The sequence below is a fragment of the Scyliorhinus torazame genome, chromosome 2 (assembly GCF_047496885.1).
Source record: "Scyliorhinus torazame isolate Kashiwa2021f chromosome 2, sScyTor2.1, whole genome shotgun sequence".
NCBI classification, from domain to species: domain Eukaryota; kingdom Metazoa; phylum Chordata; class Chondrichthyes; order Carcharhiniformes; family Scyliorhinidae; genus Scyliorhinus; species Scyliorhinus torazame.
In genome coordinates this window covers 160,494,760-160,514,087 of record NC_092708.1, presented here as the reverse complement: position 1 = coordinate 160,514,087, position 19,328 = coordinate 160,494,760, and the positions used below count along the sequence as shown (strand labels likewise).

Here is a 19,328-nt window from a genome sequence, read left to right as displayed (position 1 = left end):
GAGGGCCCGGGTCAAACCAGGCTGGGGGTTAGCTCTATTTGGAGTTGCGGAAGAGTCGGGAGTGCAGGAGGCGAAAGAGGCCGACGTTGTGGCCTTTGCGTCCCTAGTAGCCCGGCGCAGGATCCTACTCATGTGGAAGGAGGCGAAACCCCCCGGACTGGAGGCCTGGGTAAATGATATGGCGGGGTTCATTAAACTGGAGCAGATAAAGTTTGCCCTGAGAGGATCGGCTCAAGGGTTCACCAGGCGGTGGCAGCCATTTCTCGACTACCTAGGGGAACGTTAGAGGGAAGACAGATGACCAGCAGCAGCAACCCAGGGGGAGGGGGGGGGGGGGGGGAGGGGGGGTTTAGTTTAGGTCAAAGATAAAGGGGTTTTGTTACTTGTGTATTGTTTAAAATTTCTGTATTGTTATTGTTGCGTTTGCTTTGTAAGAGGGGAAAAATTGTTGTTTGGGAAAAAATTTTCAATAAAACATTTATAAAAAAAAAAAAAAAAACAGTACATGTAACATGATAACCACAGTCTAATAAAAGTAACTAACCAACATGGTAAACTAATCAATTAACATAACATGAAACTTTCCCCTCCCCCCTGGGTTGCTGCTGCTGGTCATCTATCTTCCCTCTAACGTTCCGCTAGGTAGTCGAGGAATGGCTGCCACCGCCTGGTGAACCCTTGAGCCGATCCTCTCAGGGCAAACTTTATCCGCTCCAGTTTTATGAACCCCGCCATATCGTTTATCCAGGCCTCCAGTCCGGGGGGTTTCGCTTCCTTCCACCTGAGTAAAATCCTACGCCGGGCTACTAGGGACGCAAAGGCCACAACATCGGCCTCTTTCGCCTCCTGCACTCCCGGCTCATCCGCAACTCCAAATAAAGCTAACCCCCAGCCTGGTTTGACCTGGGCCTTCACCACCTTCGAAATCACTCCCGTCACTCCCCTCTAGTGCCGGGCACAACCAAAACATGTGTGTGGTTTGCCGGGCTTCCGCCGCACCTCCCACACTTGTCCTCCACTCCGAAGAACCTGCTCAACCTTTCTCCCGTTATGTGTGCTCTATGTAGCACCTTAAATTGAATCAGGCTAAGCCTGGCGCATGAGGAAGAGGAATTTACCCTGCTTAGGGCATCAGCCCACAGACCCTCCTCTATCTCCTCCCCGAGCTCTTCTTCCCACTTTCCTTTTAGTTCGCCCACCAGCTCCTCCCCCTCTTCTCTCATCTCTCGGTATATCTCTGACACCTTGCCCTCCCCGACCCACACCCCCGAGAGCATTCTATCCTGGATCCCCTGTGTCGGGAGCAATGGAAATTCCCTCACCTGTTGTCTTGTGAACGCCCTCACCTGCATATAGCTAAAGAAATGTCCCCGGGGCAGCTTATACTTTTCCTCCAACGCTCGCAAACGTCCCGTCTATAAATAAATCTCCCACCCTCCTAATTCCCAACTGGTGCCAGCTCTGGAATCCACCATCCATCCTCCCTGGGGCAAACCTATGGTTGTTCCTGATTGGGGACCCCACCAGGGCTCCCAGCACACCTCTCTGTCGCCTCCATTGTCCCCAGATATTTAATGTTGCCGCCACCACTGGGTTCGTGGTAAATCTTTTTGGTGAGAGCTGTAGTGGCGCCGTCACCAGCGCCTCTGGACTCGTCCCTTTACAGGACTTTCTCTCTAGTCTTTTCCACGCCGCTCCCTCTCCCTCTATCATCCATTTACGGATCATCGCCACATTGGCGGCCCAATAGTAGTCGCCCAAATTCGGCAGCGCCAGTCCCCCTCTGTCTCTGCTACGTTGTAAGAACCCCCTCCTTACCCTCGGGACTTTCCCTGCCCACACGCAGCTCGTGATGCTCCTGTCTATTTTTTTAAAGAAGGCCTTCGTGATCAGTATAGGGAGACATTGGAATACAAATAGGAACCTCGGGAGGACCATCATCTTAATTGCCTGCACTCTGCCCGCCAGCGACAGAGGCTGCATGTCCCGCCTCTTGAAGTCCTCTTCCATTTGTTCTACCAGTCGTGTCAGATTAAGTCTGTGCAAGGTTCCCCAGCTCCTGGCTATCTGAATCCCCAGGTATCGGAAGTTTCTTTCCACTTTCCTTAGAGGCAAGCCTTCTATCTCTCTACTCTGGTCCCCTGGATGTATCACAAATAATTCACTCTTCCCCATGTTTAGCCTATACCCCGAGAAATCCCCGAACCCCCTCAATATCTGCATGACCTCTGTCATCCCCCCCACTGGGTCCGTCACATACAACAGTAGGTCATCCGCATAGAGTGACACTCTGTGTTCTTCTCCCCCTCGAATCACCCCTCTCCATTTCCTGGCGTCTCTCAGCGCCATGGCCAGTGGTTCAATTGCCAACGCGAACAGTAATGGAGATAGCGGGCATCCCTGTCTTGTTCCCCTGTATAGTCGGAAATGCTCCGATCTTTGCCGACCCGTGACCACACATGCCGTTGGGGCCCCATAAAGGAGTTTAACTAACCTCGTCCACCCCAGTTGGTGCCCCCAGGCCTACCGCCTCCTGCTCCTCCACCCTCGGGAACCTTAATTGGTCCAGGAACTGCCGCATCTCCTCTTTTCCCTCTGGGGGTTGGGACCTATAAAGTCTTTCGTAAAAGGTCTTAAACACCCCATTTATCTTCCCTGCTCTCCGCACCGTAGCTCCCTTTTCGTCTCTAATTCCCCCTATCTCCCTCGCCGCTGTCCTCTTTCGCAGCTGATGGGCCAACAGGCGACTAGCCTTTTCCCCATATTCATACCTCACCCCCTGTGCCTTCCTCCACAGCACCTCCGCCCTCCTGGTGGTCAGAAGGTCGAACTCCGTCTGGAGTCGTCGTCTCTCCCTGTACAGTCCCTCCTCCGGGGTCTCCGCAAATTCTCTGTCCACCCTTAAGATCTCCCCCAGTAGTCTTTCCCTTTCCTTGGCCTCTGTTTTCCCTTTGTGGGCCCTGATGGAGATCAGCTCTCCTCTGACCACCGCCTTTAGTGCTTCCCATACCACTCCCACTCGGACCTCCCCGTCGTCATTGGCCTCCAGGTACCTCTCGATACATCCCCGCACTCTTCCACAAACTCCCTCATCCGCCAACAATCCCACATCTAATCGCCTGAGTGCACGCTGCTCCCTCTCCTCTCCTAGTTCCAGGTCCACCCAATGTGGGGCATGATCCGAAATAGCTATGGCTGAATACTCAGTTTCTTCCACCCTCGAGATCAACGACCTTCCCAAAACAAAAAGATCTATCCGGGAGTACACCTTATGAACATGGGGGGAGAAGAAGGAGAACTCCCTGGCCCTCAGTCTAAGAAATCGCCATGGATCCACTCCCCCCATTTGGTCCATAAACCCCTTAAGCACCTTGGCCGCTGCCGGCCTTCTTCCGGTCTTAGATCTAGATCTATCTAACCCTGGGTCCAGCACGGTGTTGAAGTCTCCCCCCATTATCAAGTTTCCTACCTCCAGGTCCGGTATACGTCCCAGCATCCGCCTCATAAATCCCGCATCATCCCAATTCGGGGCATTTACGTTAACCAACACAACCTCCATTCCCTCCAGCCTGCCACTCACCATTACATATCTGCCTCCACTATCTGCTACAATGCTCCTTGCTTCGAATGATACCCGTTTCCCCACCAGTATGGCCACCCCTCTATTCTTTGCATCTAGCCCTGAATGGAACACCTGTCCCACCCATCCTTTCCTTAACCTAACTTGGTCCGCCACCTTCAGGTGCGTCTCCTGGAGCATAGCCACGTCTGCCCTCAGTCCTTTCAAGTGCGCGAGCACTCGGGCCCTTTTAATCGGTCCATTTAGGCCTCTCACGTTCCACGTGATCAGCCTCACTAGGGGGCTACCTGCCCCCTACCCGTGTCGACTAGCCATCACCCTCTCGAGGCCAGTCCCACGTCCCGATTCCGCGCTCCCACTCGTTCCCCAGGTGTCGCATTCCAGCCCCGACCACCCTTTCTTTAGCCAGTTCCTCTTTGATTTCTGCAGCAGCAACCCAGTTATCCCCCCCCCCCGCTAAATCCCCCTCTAGCGTGATTGCTCCCCCGATATTACTTCCGCAAGTCAGCTGACTTCAACTGACCCCGGCTTCTCCTGCTCACTCCTTGACCCCCCCCCCCCCCCCCCCCCGTGTGGGGAACTCCCATCTACCTTGCGCCTATCTTCCCGCCATTATCTTTCTGGCGCGGGAACATCTCTGTAGCTGACCCGCCTCTTGTGGCGCAGCTCCCTCTCCCATTCCTCATCCTCCGCCTATGTCTCTTCTTCCCCCCCCCCCCCCCACCGGCGCCCACATTTCTTAGTGTCTCCCCCTTTCCCAATTTACATCTCTATATACATCGACAGTGACATTTCCCTCTAATATCAGTCCCTCAGTTCCGATCCAATTTCTCATCTTTAATAAAGGTCCATGCTTCTTCCGCCATTTCGAAGTAGTGATGTCTCTCCTGATACGTGACCCATAGTCGCGCCGGCTGCAGCATCCCGAACTTCACCTTCGTCTTGTGTAACACCTCCTTGGCTCGATTAAAACTCGCCCTCCTTCTCACCACCTCCGCACTCCAATCCTGGCACACCCGTACCACAGCATTCTCCCATCTACTATTCCGTACCTTTTTGGCCCATCTCAGAACCACTTCTCTATCGTTAAAGCGGTGAAATCGCACGATTGTCGCCCTAGGTGGTTCTCCCGCCTTTGGTCTCCTCGCCGGGACCCGATGAGCCCCCTCCACTTCTAAGGGGCCCGAAGGGGCCTCAGCTCCCATCAGCGAGCTTAGCATCGTGCTCACGTAAGCCCCGCAGTACGCTCCTTCCACTCCCTCAGGGAGACCCAGGATCCGAAGGTTCTTCCTTCGTGCTCTATTTTCTAGGGCCTCAATCCTTTCAATGCACTTTTTGTGGAGCGCCTCGTGCGTCTGTGTTTTGACCACCAGGCCCAGGATCTCATCCTCATTATCCATCACCTTCTGCTCCACCACGCGGAGCTCTGTCCCCTGGGTCCTTTGTGCCTCCTTAAGCCCCTCAATTGCCTGTAGCATCGGGGTCAGCACCTCCTTTAGTAGCTCCACACACCGTCTTAAGAATTAGTCTTGATCGGGCCCCCATGTCGCCTGGGCTTTCTCCGCCGCCATCTTGCTTCTTTTTCCCTTCTGTCCCTATCGTCGAGGATTCCTCGCGATGTAGCCGCCGCCGCCGTTATTTTCCTCTTTCGTTGGGGGTGGGGGATCCCTATTAACTCACCCCACACCGGGTTTCGTCGTGAGAAAATTTCCCGTTGGGGCTCTTAAAAGAGCCCGAAGGTCCGTTGGAGCTGGAGCCGCCGAAACGTGCGGCTTAGCTAGTCATCGCCGCAACCGGAAGTCGATAAATCACTATTATTTGAACAGTGCTACAGGATCTTAACTTCCACCTTAGCAACCAGATAGCATCATTGTTCCTCTAGGCTGAATGGGTGCACCGCCATGCAGCATCTGGAACTTGCGGGAGGGCACCTAAGAGGGCAGTGAAGCTATATGGGTAGAGATCAGGAATAAGAAGGGTGCAGTCACAATGTTGGGGGTTTACTCCAGTCCTCCCAACAGCCAGCGGGAGATAGAGGAGCAGATAGGTAGACAGATTTTGGAAAAGAGTAAAAGCAACAGGGTTGTTGTGATGGGAGACTTCCCCAATATTGACTGGGACTCACTTAGTGCTAGGGGTTTAGACGGGGCAGAGTTTGTAAGGAGCATCCAGGAGGGCTTCTTAAAACAATATGTAGACAGTCCAACTAGGGAAGAGGCTGTACTGACCTGGTATTGAGGAATGAGCCCGGCCAGATGGTAGAAGTTTCAGTAGGGGAGCATTTCGGGAATAGTGACCACAATTCAGTAAGTTTTAAAGTGCTGGTGGACAAGGATAAGAGTAGTCCTAGGGTGAATGTGCTGAATTGAGGGAAGGCTAATTATAACAATATTAGGCGGGAACTGAAGAACCTAGATTGGAGGCGGATGTTTGAGGGTAAATCAACATCTGACATGTGGGAGGCTTTCAAGTGGCTGTTGAAAGGAATTCAGGACCGGCATGTTCCTGTGAGGAAGAAGGATAAATACGGCAAATTTCGGGAAACTTGGATAACGGGAGATATTGTAGGCCTCGTCAAAAAGAAAAAGGAGGCATTTCTCAGGGCCAGAAGGCTGGGAACAGACGCAGCCTGTGTGGAATCTAAAGAAAGTTGGAAGGAACTTAAGCAAGGAGTCAGGAGGGCTAGAAGGGGGTCACGAAAAGTCATTGGCAAATAGGGTTAAGGAAAATCCCAAGGCTTTTTACACGTACATTAAAAAGCAAGAGGGTAGCCAGGGAAAGGGTTGGCCCACTGAAGGATGGGCAAGGGAATCTATGTGTGGAGTCAGAGGAAATGGGCGAGGTACTAAATGAATACTTTGCATCAGTATTCACCAAAGAGAAGGAATTGGTAGATGTTGAGTCTGGAGAAGGGTGTGAAGATAGCCTGGGTCACATTGAGATCCAAAAAGACGAGGTGTTGGGCGTCTTGAAAAATATTATGGTAGATAGGTCCCCAGGGCCGGATGGGATCTACTCCAGAATACTGAAGGAGGCTGGAGAGGAAATTGCTGAGGTCTTGACAGAAATCTTTGGATCCTCACTGTCTTCAGGTGATGTCCCGGAGGACTGGAGAATAGCCAATGTTCCTTTGTTTAAGAAGGGTAGCAAGGATAATCCAGGGAACTACAGGCCGGTGAGCCTTCCGTCAATGGTAGGGAAATTGCTGGAGAGAATTCTTCGAGGTAGGATCTACTCCCATTTGGAAGCAGATGGACGTATTAGTGAGAGGCAGCATGGTTTTGTGAAGGGGAGGTCGTGTCTTACTAACTTGATAGAGTTTTTCGAAGAGGTCACAAAGATGATTGATGCAGGTAGGGCAGTGGATGTTGTCTATATGGACTTCAGTAAGGCCTTTGACAAGGTCCCTCATGGTAGTCTAGTACAAAAGGTGAAGTCACACGGGACCAGGGGTGAGCTGGCAAGGTGGATACAGAACTGGCTAGGTCACAGAAGGCAGAGAGTAGCAATGGAAGGGTGCTTTTCTAATTGGAGGGCTGTGACTAGTGGTGTCCCACAGGGATCAGTGCTGGGACGTTTGATGTTCGTAGTATATATAAATGATTTAGAACATAGAACATTACAGCGCAGTACGGGCCCTTCGGTCCTCAATGTTGTGCCGACCTGTGAAACCACTCTAAAGCCCATCTACCCTATTCCCTTATCGTCCATATGTCTATCCAATGACCATTTGAATGCCCTTCGTGTTGGCGAGTCCACTACTGTTGCAGGCAGGGCATTCCACACCCTTACTACTCTCTGGGTAAAGAACCTACCTCTGACATCTGTTCTATATCTATCTCCCCTCAATTTAAAGCTCCTATATCTATCTCCCCTCAATTTAAAGCTATGTCCCCTCGTGCTAGACATCACCATCTGAGGAAAAAGGCTCTCACTGTCCACCCTATTCAATCCTCTCATCATCTTGTATGCCTCAATTAAGTCACCTCTTAACCTTCTTCTATCTAACGAAAACAGCCTCAAGTCCCTCAGCCTTTCCTCATGAGATCTTCCCTCCATACCAGGCAACATTCTGGTAAATCCTCTGCACCCTTTCCAATGCTTCCACATCCTTCCTATAGGGCTGCACGGTAGCATTGTGGATAGCACAATTGCTTCACAGCTCCAGGGTCCCAGGTTCGATTCCGGCTTGGATCACAGTCTGTGCGGAGTCTGCACGTTCTCCCTGTGTGTGCGTGGGTTTCCTCCGGATACTCCAGTTTCCTCCCACAGTCCAAAGATGTGCAGGTTAGGTGGATTGGCCATGATAAATTGCCCTTAGTGTCCAAAAGTGCCCTTAGTGTTGGGTGGGGTTACTGGGTTATGGGGATAGGGTGGAGGCGTGGACCTTGGGTAGGGTGCTCTTTCCAAGAGCCGGTGCAGACTCGATGGGCCGAATGGCCTCCTTCTGCACTGTAAATTCTATGAAAACTATAATGCGGTGACTAGAATTGCACGCAATACTCCAAATGCGGCCGCACCAGAGTTTTGTACAGCTGCAACATGACCTCATGGCTCCGAAACTCAATCCCTCTACCAATAAAAGCTAACACACCATACGCCTTCTGAACAACCCTCAACCTGGGTGGCAGCTTTCAGGGATCTATGTACATGGACACCGAGATCTCTCTGCTCATCCGCACTGCCAAGAATCTTACCATTAGCCCAGTACTCTGTCTTCCTGTTATTCCTTCCAAAATGAATCACCTCACACTTTTCTGCATTAAACTCCATTTGCCACCTCTCAGCCCAACGCTGCAGCTTATCTATGTCGCTCTGTAACTTGTAACATCCTTCCGCATTGTCCATAACTCCACCGACTTTAGTGTCATCTGTAAATTTACTCACCCATCCTTCTACGCCCTCCTCCAGGTCATTTATAAAAATGACAAACAGCAGTGGCCCCAAAACAGATCCTTGTGGTACACCACTAGTAACTGGACTCCAGTCTGAACATTTCCCATCAACCACCACCCTTTGTCTTCTTCCAGCTGGCCAGTTTCTGATCCAAACTGCTAAATCAACTGAATCCCATGCCTCCGTATTTTCTGCAGTAGCCTACCGTGGGGAACCTTATCAAACGCTTTACTGAAATCCATATACACCACATCAACTGCTTTACCCTCATCCACCTGTTTGGTCACCTTCTCAAAGAACCCAATAAGGTTTGTGAGGCACGACCTACCCTTCACAAAACCGTGTTGACTATCTCTAATCAAATTATTCCTTTCCAGATGATTATACATCCTATCTCTTATAAACCTTTCCAAGATTTTGCCCAAAACAGAAGTAAGGCTCACTGGTCTATAGTTACCGGGGTTGTCTCTACACCCCTTCTTGAACAAGGGGACAGCATTTGCTAACCTCCAGTCTTCTGGCATTATTCCTGTAGACAAAGATGACTTAAAGATCAAAGCCAAAGGCTCAGTAATCTCCTCACTAGCTTCCCAGAGAATCCTAGGATAAATCCCATCCGACCCAGGGGAATTATCTATTTTCACACTTTCCGAATTGCTAACACCTCCTCCTTATGAACCTCAAGCCCTTCTAGTCTAGTAACCTGAATCTCAGTATTCTCCTCGACAACATTGTCTTTTTCTTGTGTGAATACTGACGAAAAATATTCATTTAGCACCTCTCCGATCTCCTCGGACTCCACGCACAACTTCCCACTACTGTCCTTGACTGGCCCTACTCTTACCCTAGTCATTCTTTTATTCCTGACATATCTATAGAAAGCTTTAGGGTTATCCTTGATCCTACCTGCCAAAGACTTCTCATGCCCCCTTCTGGCTCCTCTTAGCTCTCTAGGTCCTTCCTAGCTAACTTGTAACTCTCGAGCGCCCTAACTGAACCCTCATGTCTCATCTTTACATAAGCCTCCTTCTTCCTCTTGAACAGTGTTTCGACTGCTTTAGTAAACCACGGTTCCCTTGCTCGACCATTTCCTCCCTGCCTGACAGGTCCAATCTTATCAAGGACACGCAGTAGCTGTTCCTTGAACAAGCTCCACATTTCCATTGTGCCCATCCCCTGCAGTTTTCCTCTCCATCCGATGCATCCTAAGTCTTGCCTCATCGCATCATAATTGCCTTTCCCCCAGATATAACTCTTGCCCTGCGGTACATACCTATCCCTTTCCATCACTAAAGTAAACATAATCGAATTGTGGTCACTATCACTAACGTGCTCACCTACCTCCAAATCTAACACCTGTCCTGGTTCATTACCCAGTACCAAATCCAATATGGCGTTGCCTCTCGTTGGCCTATCTACATACTGCGTCAGGAAACCCTCCTGCACACATTGGACAAAAACGGACCCATCTAAAGTGCTCTAACTATAGCGTTTCCAGTCAATATTTGGAAAGTTCAAGTCCCCCATAACAACTACCCTGTTGCTTTCGCTCCTATCCAGAATCATCTTTGCAATCCTTTCCTCTACATCTGGAACTTTTCGGAGGCCTATAGAAAACCCCTAACAGGGTGACCTCTCCTTTCCTGTTTCTAACCTCAGCCCATACTACCTCCGTAGACGAGTCCTCATCAAACATCCTTTCTGCCACCGTAATACTGTCCTTGACTATCAATGCCACCCCTCCCCCTCTTTTGCCACCTTCCCTGAGCTTACTGAAATATCTAAACCCCGGCACCTGCAACAACCATTCCTGTCCCTGCTCTATCCATGTCTCCGAAATGGCCACAACATCAAAGTCCCGGGTACCAACCCTTTGGAGGAAAATGTAACTGGTCTGATTAGTAAGTTTGCAGACGGCACAAAGGTTGGTGGAATTGCGGATAGCAATGAGGACTGTCAGAGGATACATCAGGATTTGGAGACTTTGGCGGAGAGATGGCAGGTGGAGTTTAATCCGGACAAATGTGAGGTAATGCATTTTGCAAGGTCTAATACAGGTAGGGAATATATAGTAAATGGTAGAACCCTCAAGAGTATTGAAAGTCAGAGAGATCTAGGTGTACAGGTCCACAGGTCACTGAAAGGGGCAACACAGGTGGAGAAGGTAGTCAAGAATGCATACGGGATGTTTGCCTTCATTGGCCGGGGCATTGAGTATAAGAATTGGCAAGTCATGTTGCAGCTGTATAGAACCTTAGTTAGGCCACACTTGGAGTACAGTGTTCAATTCTGGTCACCACACTACCAGAAGGATGTGGAGGCTTTAGAGAGTGTGCAGAAGAGATTTACCAGGATGTTGCCTGGTATGGAGGGCATTAGCTATGAGGAGCGGTTGAATAAACTCAGTTTGTTCTCACTGGAACGATGGAGGTTGAGGGGCAACCTGATAGAGGTCTACAAAATTGAGGGGCATAGACCGAGTAGATAGTCAGAGGCTTTTCCCCAGGGTAGAGGGGTCAATTACTAGGGGGCATAGGTTTAAAGTGCGAGGGGCAAGGTTTAGAGTAGATTTATGAGGCAAGTTTTTTACACGGGTGCCTGGAACTCGCTGCCGGAGGAGGTGGTGCAAGCAGGGACGATAGTGACATTTAAGGGGCATCTTGACAAATACATGAATAGGATGGGAATAGAGGTATACGGACCCAGGAATTGTAGAAGATTGTAGTTTAGTCGGGCAGCATGGTTGGTATGGGCTTGGAGGGCCGAAGGGCCTGTTCCTGTGCTGTACTTCGTTTTGTTCTTTGAACTTGCTATGCACTGCAAAAACCCTGGAGAGAATGTTAGATGGCACTGTTCCCTCATGCTCTTTCCTTGCTTGCTGGCTGACATATGATCCATGTGCACAACCTCCTCCAGTTTTTTTACCCTGAATAATGCATTTAATCTTGACTTGAGTACAACATTACAGAAAATATGCCAGTCGGAACTAAAAGTAAAATATTGAATCACGTACCTGATAAGTTATCCATTCTGAATAGCTCACTATGTAACATTGTGGGGGCACAGTCCAGTGTGATCCAGTAATACATTCATTATCGTATTCCCTGTTGAATTAAAGTACTTAATTTGAACTAGTACTATTCTGATGTTCATCTTCTATTGAAGTTATTCATTCACCTCTATTTTGACATAAATAAATGATTTACTTGCTATTAGCAGTTCATTCTGCGGAGGCTGTTGGATCTCAACTAGGGTGGTCATGAGGGTGTTACAGTTGACCTATGTTTGTCTAAGGTACTCTTTATGTTGGGATTGGGAGTGTTGTGTTTTTTATTATATGGTGACTCTTGTGGGATGATTTGTGTATGGGTGGACATTGGGTGAGTACAGGGTGTGTTTGGCTATGGCGCAGTTTGAATTCACACATGAAGGGCCACTTCACAAGATTGATATGGCTGTAGTGATTTTTGTTCTTCAGTCCAGTTCCTTTTCCTCCTCCATTAGCCCATAGCTGCCTATGCAGAAGACCTGCATTTGTTGATAAGTAGTCCTTTAGATTGAGGTCAATTTTTTTTCTTGCAACTCTTGACATTAGTAATTGGCCTTGTGGCTCTTCTGCTTGAAATTTTTTGTTCATGCCTTGGTGATCAACATTGAACGGCTTCATTTGGTGCAGTATACTGTACAGCTTTAGCATGACATCTCCTGATTTATTTGGCCCTGCAATATAATTGACGTTATCAGTCTTTTTAATTGCTGCTTACAGTGATTTGTTGTTAGGTGCTGAAACTATTACTGTGCTAGATCCCTCCCTTCTGAACAGATTTACGTCATCCACTGAATGTTTGCAACATCTTTCTGTCAGCATGCAGGGTTTAGGATTTCATCTGTCATTGGTTTCTCCAAGAACTGGCTGCCTTGTTTATCTTGGTAGCCCTCCTTTGTTGAATATCAGTCTCTGACCTTGGTGGTTTTGTGTTGCCTTTCTAAAGCCAATGTATTGACGTAGATTTGGAGCAGTAAGGGGGCCACAGCACTAAATTCTGGGTGACTACTCTGCACCCACCCTGGTTCATTCACTCACCAACAAGTACCTGCCACTTGCTTTCTTACCTCCTTCCAATTCCTTAACTACGCCCAGATTTTACTATAAATTTAGACAGCTTTCCTGAAGGATGCTGGTGCCCATCAGACTTCATCCTAGAAGGGGATGTGGGTAAAACTATTACTAGTTTTTAATGTAAAATATGAACTTTTTGCAAAGCAGTCATTTTTCATTTAAATTTCTGTACTGCTTCAAAAAGTTTGCTCGTAGTTATTTTAGATTTTACTTGCTCTTTTGGAGAAACCATCACTTCAAATCTATTATATCCCGCTGTCAAATTGAGTGTTCTCCATACCAACATAAAATTACCTTTCAACTGAGCTATATCATCAGCAAGGCACATGCAATATTTTTCTGTAGTATCTCCTTATCTCTCAAACATACTGTTTTTACTATACGTATTAAGCAATTTCTAAATGATTGGAGAAGGAATTCTGACCATTGAATGGTGCTGCAATAGAATATTTTTTCTGTGCAGCACCATCAAGTGATCAGAATGCAATACTGCAAGGCTCTCTGTTATCACTTCCTAATAGGAACATTTTATAGTAACATAGGGGAGAATAACATTTTGTATTTTGCTTAAGTAAGCTGAAAATCACCTTTTCCTCTGACTTCATTCTTGGTTGTAAACTTATTGCATGTCATTTGAATTGAGCACCATAAAAACGCAGTTTTGAGCTTGAACATTAAATTATCACAAGTTTAAGAGGACAATAGGTGTCAAGAATAAGTGAAAATTGATCAAAATAAATTGCTTTTAAAAAGGACAAAGAAATTAAACAAAACTTTGCGAAATGACCTATTACATTGGATGGATTTGTTTATTGTCACGTGTACCGAGGTACAGTGAAAAGTATTTTTCTGCGAGCAGCTCAAACAGATCATTAGGTATGTGAAAACCAAAAAGAAAATGCATAACAGGGCAACACAAGGTACACAATGTAAATAAATAGACACCGGCATCGAAGCATGCAGGATGATCAGGTCAGTCCATAAGAGGGTCGTTTAGGAATCTAGTAACAGTGGGGAAGAAGCTGTTTTTGAATCTGTGCGTGTCCTCAGACTTTTGTATCTCCTGTCCGATGGAAGAAGTTGGAAGACTGAGTAAGCCGGGTTTGGGGAAGGGGGGGGGGGTCTTTGATTATGCTGCCTGCTTTCCCCAGTTAGCGGTGGGGTGTAGATGGAGACAATGGATGGGAGGCAGGTTTGTGTGATTGACTGGGCTGTGTTCACGACTCTGAAGTTTCTTGCAGTCTGGGGCTGAACAGTTGCCATACCAGACTGTGATGCAGCCAGATAGGATGCTTTCTATGGTGCATCTGTAAAAGTTGGTAAGAGTTAATGTGGACATGCCGAATTTCCTTAGTTTCCTGAGGAAGTATAGATGCTGTTGTACTTCCTTGGTGGTAGCGTCGACGTAGGTGGACCAGGACAGATTTTTGGAGATGTGCACCCCATGGAATCTGAAGCTGTTAACCGTCTCTACTTCGGCCCCATTGATGCTGACAGGGGTGTGTACAGTACTTTGCTTCCTGGTTTCCAGGTGATGTGTTGCTGTGTTCGGGAAATGAGTAAATACAACGTCTGGAACCAGATAAACAAATGTACATACCCAGAAAGTCATGGTGGCAAATCTGAGACTTTCAGGAGGTACTGAAATCCCAAAAAGATCAATGTACCAATTTTGGTGATCTAAAATAGTAATGGATCAGATAAGCAAAAAAAAATGTAATTGGATCAATTTTATTGCAAGCTGATCCTATACCAGTTATCACATTGCTTATAATTTTAGAAGATTGCCTAGTAAAAGACTGCTACAGATCAGAAGGCTGCCTAGTAATGTCCAGTCCTAGGAAAGAGTTCAAATTTGATACATTTTAGTATGCAATGAAATTTTTGCAGACTGGTAACTTTTTTTTAAAAAATCAGTTGACAAGTTTTTAACGTGAACTAGTTATTTTAGCAAGTTGTAAAATGATTAACAATTTTGATGTGTCTGTTAATTTTAACTTTCTTTTGTAGGTGTAATGCTGGCTGTAGATACTGTAATTGGTGAGCTGAAAAAAATGTCCAAGCCAGTTACAACCCCAGAAGAAATTGCTCAGGTATTCATGTTTCAAGTAACTCATAACTGAAAGTGCTATCTGCAAGAATCAGTGTTGCCGTTGTTCTGGTTTTTCCTTATGTATCTAAACATTAAGTTTTCGATGTGTAGATAGCTAGCTGTTTATAATATATCGCTAAGTATAAATAATATACCCATCGTGGCATTGTACCAAGATGTAGAGAAGACGCATGGCATATAAAGCTAACTAGAGGTTGCGTTCAAGTGGTCCTGGATTAAATCTCATTCTCGCACCATTTGTATTTATATGATACTTTTCACAACGCATTGGACATCTCCAACTATTTTGTAATTGAAGTATTTTTGAAGTTCAGTCAATGTTGTAATGTGGGAATTGCAACAGTCAATATGTGCACAATTCACAAATAGCACCAGTCATTTTGTTCTTTTGATGTTGATTGAGGAATAAATATTGGCCAGGATACCAGTAATAACTCCTCATAATGTGCCTGTCTTGGGTTTCTGGGACCATGTTCTATTTTATTTATCACAGTGGGTTCAGAACAAGGCGCCAGTTTTGGTGAAGCTGAAAAGAAAATGAAATAAATCCAGACACATGGCTTGTGTGTAATAAAGTCACTGATTTGTGGTTTTCATTGAAAATTAACTGTTAATCTGTAGGCTCTGGTTTGAAAAATCACATATATTAAGGTCGTTCAAAATGATAAAACAGTGGTTTTGGCGATCATTTGAAATGGCAAAATTAAAGTTTTTTTTTTTTTTTTTTTTGTAGCTTTCTCAAATTGTGTAGGATGGATTTTTCTCTAAATAAATATAAATGCATGCTTGTAAATTGTCTGTGTCTCAAGCTCCTACACTGAACTCTCTATCTTTATTTGACCTTCTATACTGTCCTAGCTGAGCTCAACACAAGCTTCGGGAACATATTTCTTCCTGGTGCTCTGAAAATTGGTCTTGGTCTCCTGCTTCCTTGCTGTAACTTTGGACACCTGTCTGTGAACAGGGCTTCTGTCAAATTTATGGCAGGAGAATTCTTGAGCCATAAAACTTCATGAAACGTGGACCATAGTTTTCACCAATTACTTTTAAGCAGAGGATGTTGATGATTATGTACATATTCTTTCACCTTACATTGGTAGTGTTTATGGTGATAGATTGCATAGCAATTTCTTTAACCTGACAAAGTAACATTGTATGATTGCAGTTATTGATGGCTGCAATATAGCCTAACTGTCTCTGTATCTATTCTGTAACTTGTAACCCAGTTTTCTTGGAAAAGGTGACTTTATTTTCCTTTTGTTATAGGTAGCAACTATTTCAGCCAATGGAGACAAGGAAATTGGTGAGCTTATCTCTGATGCAATGAAAAAAGTTGGGCGAAAGGGTGTCATCACTGTCAAGGTAATAGATAGTTGAATTTCTGTGCTACCAGACTGTTGACTTTTGGAAAATGTTCTGATAGTTTCCTTGTTGCATATTGTGTGAACAGGATGGCAAAACACTCCATGATGAGCTAGAACTCATCGAAGGAATGAAATTTGATAGAGGCTACATCTCGCCGTACTTCATCAACACAGCTAAAGGTATTTAATTCTTCCAAACTGCCTCTGATGTGTCCCTAGGTCAGGATCACAGAATTCTTTATATTCCCTCTTTCCAACCCCCAAAAGATGTTGGTGTCAGGATATGAAACTGCAGGTGCAAGCAGCATCACCAAGTCTCTGAATGTCTTTACTTCGGACATATATTCCCCATTCCTTCAACATTGCTGGGCCAATGTCTTAGAAATACCTACCCAACAGCTTTGTGAGAGTACCATCACTATATGGGCTGCAGAAACACAAGGCTCACTGCCATCTTTTCTAGGGATGGACGATGAATGCTGTCCTTGTCAGTGATACCCATATCTCAATATGGCTTTCATTTTTTTTTTAAAGGTCATCTTCTGGTATCTTTGTATCATAGTGCCCACTTTCTTTGTGTAAACTTAGAAAATGAGTCTTGCTGATTCAGTCGTATGGTACCCAGCCTTCATCTAGTCGCCTCTGCTTTACCCTGGATACAGTTTACTTGCCTGAGTCTTGGGACTGTGATTTATTAATAATGTAAAGAAAATTAGTCCAATGCATTGGTTTGGTGGATTATTCGTGGTTGCCATTTCCCCTCTTGCTACTCCCCATTAAGGGATCAAATGAGAGTTCTATCTGGTACTTGGAGTTTGAGCATTCAGGTATTCGCAGTTGCTGAATTGGTTGATTATTTAGAATGATAATGTATAATAAAGAATGTTAACTTCCACTCTATTTTTACCAGGGCAAAAATGCGAATTCCAAGATGCGTACCTTCTGCTCAGTGAAAAGAAAATCTCAAATGTACAATCCATTGTGCCTGCCTTGGAGATTGCCAATGCACACCGTAAACCTCTAGTTATTGTTGCTGAAGATATTGATGGAGAAGCGCTCAGCACATTGGTTTTGAATAGGTTAGTTTTCCTGCTTTCTTTCAACTCGAGTGACCTAGAAACTAAAATTTAAACATCCTTTGCATTATGTTTGGGTTAAAGATCAAAACTAATGTGTTTGTGTAGAATCATTAACAGTATGGGATGAATGAGAATGAATCCCCCTCCCCAAACAACCATCTGCTTTCAACCTAAACACTACTAACAGTTTGCTTATTGTTTCCAAAAGCGTTAGGTATTTTTGTTCCTGAAATAACTTTGATTTAGTTGGGTTCTATCCCATTAGTGTGTATTTTTTTCAATTAAAATGTTTTTAAACTGATATTCTGTATGATGTACATACATTTTCCTGAATTCAGGCTGAAGGTTGGCTTGCAAGTTGTAGCTGTTAAAGCACCTGGATTTGGTGACAACAGGAAGAACCAGCTGAAGGACATGGCCATCGCTACTGGTGGTACAGTGAGTAGAGTCAAATAATGCTGAAGAAAACATCATTAAATTTGAATGGAGGCAACACCATGGTCCAGATGGTACTTGCTGTTGGCCTCCAAAGACAGCAGTTCAAAAAGATCTATCAAGCTATGTGGTGTGGTTTGTTTCCCCCTTGGGCAGCAAGGTGGCATAGTGGTTAGCACTATGGCTTCACAGCACCAGGGTACCAGGTTCGATTCCCAGCTTGGGTCACTGTGTCTGTGCGGAGTCTATGTTCTCCCTGTGTCTGCGTGGGTTTCCTCCGGGTGCTCCGGTTTCCTCCCACAAGTCCCGAAAGTCGTGCTATTAGGTAATTTGGACATCCTGAATTCTCCCTCCTGTATGTGGCGACTAGGGGATTTTCGCAGTAACTTTATTGCAGTGTTAATGTAAGCCTACTTGTGACAACGATTTTTTTTTTGTTGTTAATTTGAATCGGATGCTAGGCCAGGGGAGCTCCAGGCTCAACAGGAATGTAATCAAGGAAGATAGGCAGACAATCCCATTGAACAATTTTCACAAGTAGCAAACCAAGAAGTTAAAAGCACTGCTTATGCTTATCCTTCAGTTTATAATATTTTATAGGGAGTAAAAATTGAGACCCATACATATGGGATTAAGGCAGAAGGTTTTTCAAAAATTACTAAAAATAAGTTTTTGGGGGACAGAATAGAGACATTATATTGTTCAGCAGTAGTTATGAACTTGGGACACTGTTTGAAAACCCAGTTACTTATTCCACAAGGTGTAACTTTCCCAAGCATTTTTACAATTAAACTAATAGCGTGAAAGGGCAGGTTTCCATTAGTTCTGTCATTTCTAATTGATAGCCACCTGTGGAAACTTCGACCAAAGCACCCTGTGGAAAAGCGTAAAATCAGTACCAGCAAGTTGTGGATCCTGAATTTAATTCCATGTGCAAGTTCCTTCCAGAAGTTGCTGTCAGTGAACGTTGACCATTTCACCATCATTACTGTCGGCTTATCCAGACAAGTACATAAATTAGCCACAGGTTTTGGGTTACTTTGCACAATTTAATTAAATTGTCCTCTTATTGGTAGTGAAATTGAAATTCAAATGTACAAGATGGGACTTGTTATGAGGATTGGTCAATTCAAAGTTGAAGAAGATTGTCTTAATGACATGTAAAACGTGGACAAATTTTGCTGGTGAAAATTAAGTACAATAATAATATCTCTTTCATTATATCTCCTATTTCACTTGCCTCCAGGTGCAGGCTGACTATCATTTTAACACTATTGTTGCGTAAAATACAGTGGCCAAAGCAGAAAACCGACCACGGCAGTGATCATAGTATTTGACCTTGAATACTTGACCTGGTGATGTGGTTTGGGATTCAATCCTTTGTTCATACCGTTGAGAAATAAATTCATTAAGGAAATTGTTTGGTTCCAGAAGGTAGCTTGTTTTAAAAATCTGTAGAAATTCTTAATTGGCATCATTGGGAACTAAAGTGTATCTTTTGATTATTTTCTGAATCCATTCTCTCTCTCCCCCCCCCCCCCCCCGGAGATTATTGTGAGACCTCTGCAGCCTGAAATTTCAGTAGACATGAAACTGATGGCCTCAAGCCTTATTTTAAAATGCTGTTCATTAATGGTGAGAGCTGTGGAACTACAACACATAGATTTATTGGCCTAATCCAACTCTTATACTTGGAGCAGTAGTCCTAATCCTATGTGCTCATTTCCTTAACCACCTATCT

The 19,328-nt window shown here is 45.5% G+C and overlaps 1 protein-coding gene across 2 annotated transcripts in view; it reads left to right on the top strand.

Moving 5' to 3' along the window:
• Window positions 1-19,328, top strand: part of hspd1 (heat shock 60 protein 1) — a 43,217-nt gene that overhangs the window by 16,907 nt on the left and 6,982 nt on the right. For both annotated transcript variants that reach the window (XM_072478880.1, XM_072478869.1), the window contains exons 4-8: window positions 14,607-14,689; window positions 15,976-16,071; window positions 16,160-16,253; window positions 16,984-17,152; window positions 17,491-17,590. In XM_072478880.1, coding sequence (XP_072334981.1) covers window positions 14,607-14,689; window positions 15,976-16,071; window positions 16,160-16,253; window positions 16,984-17,152; window positions 17,491-17,590 — 542 coding nt within the window. The remainder of the gene's footprint in view (window positions 1-14,606; window positions 14,690-15,975; window positions 16,072-16,159; window positions 16,254-16,983; window positions 17,153-17,490; window positions 17,591-19,328) is intronic.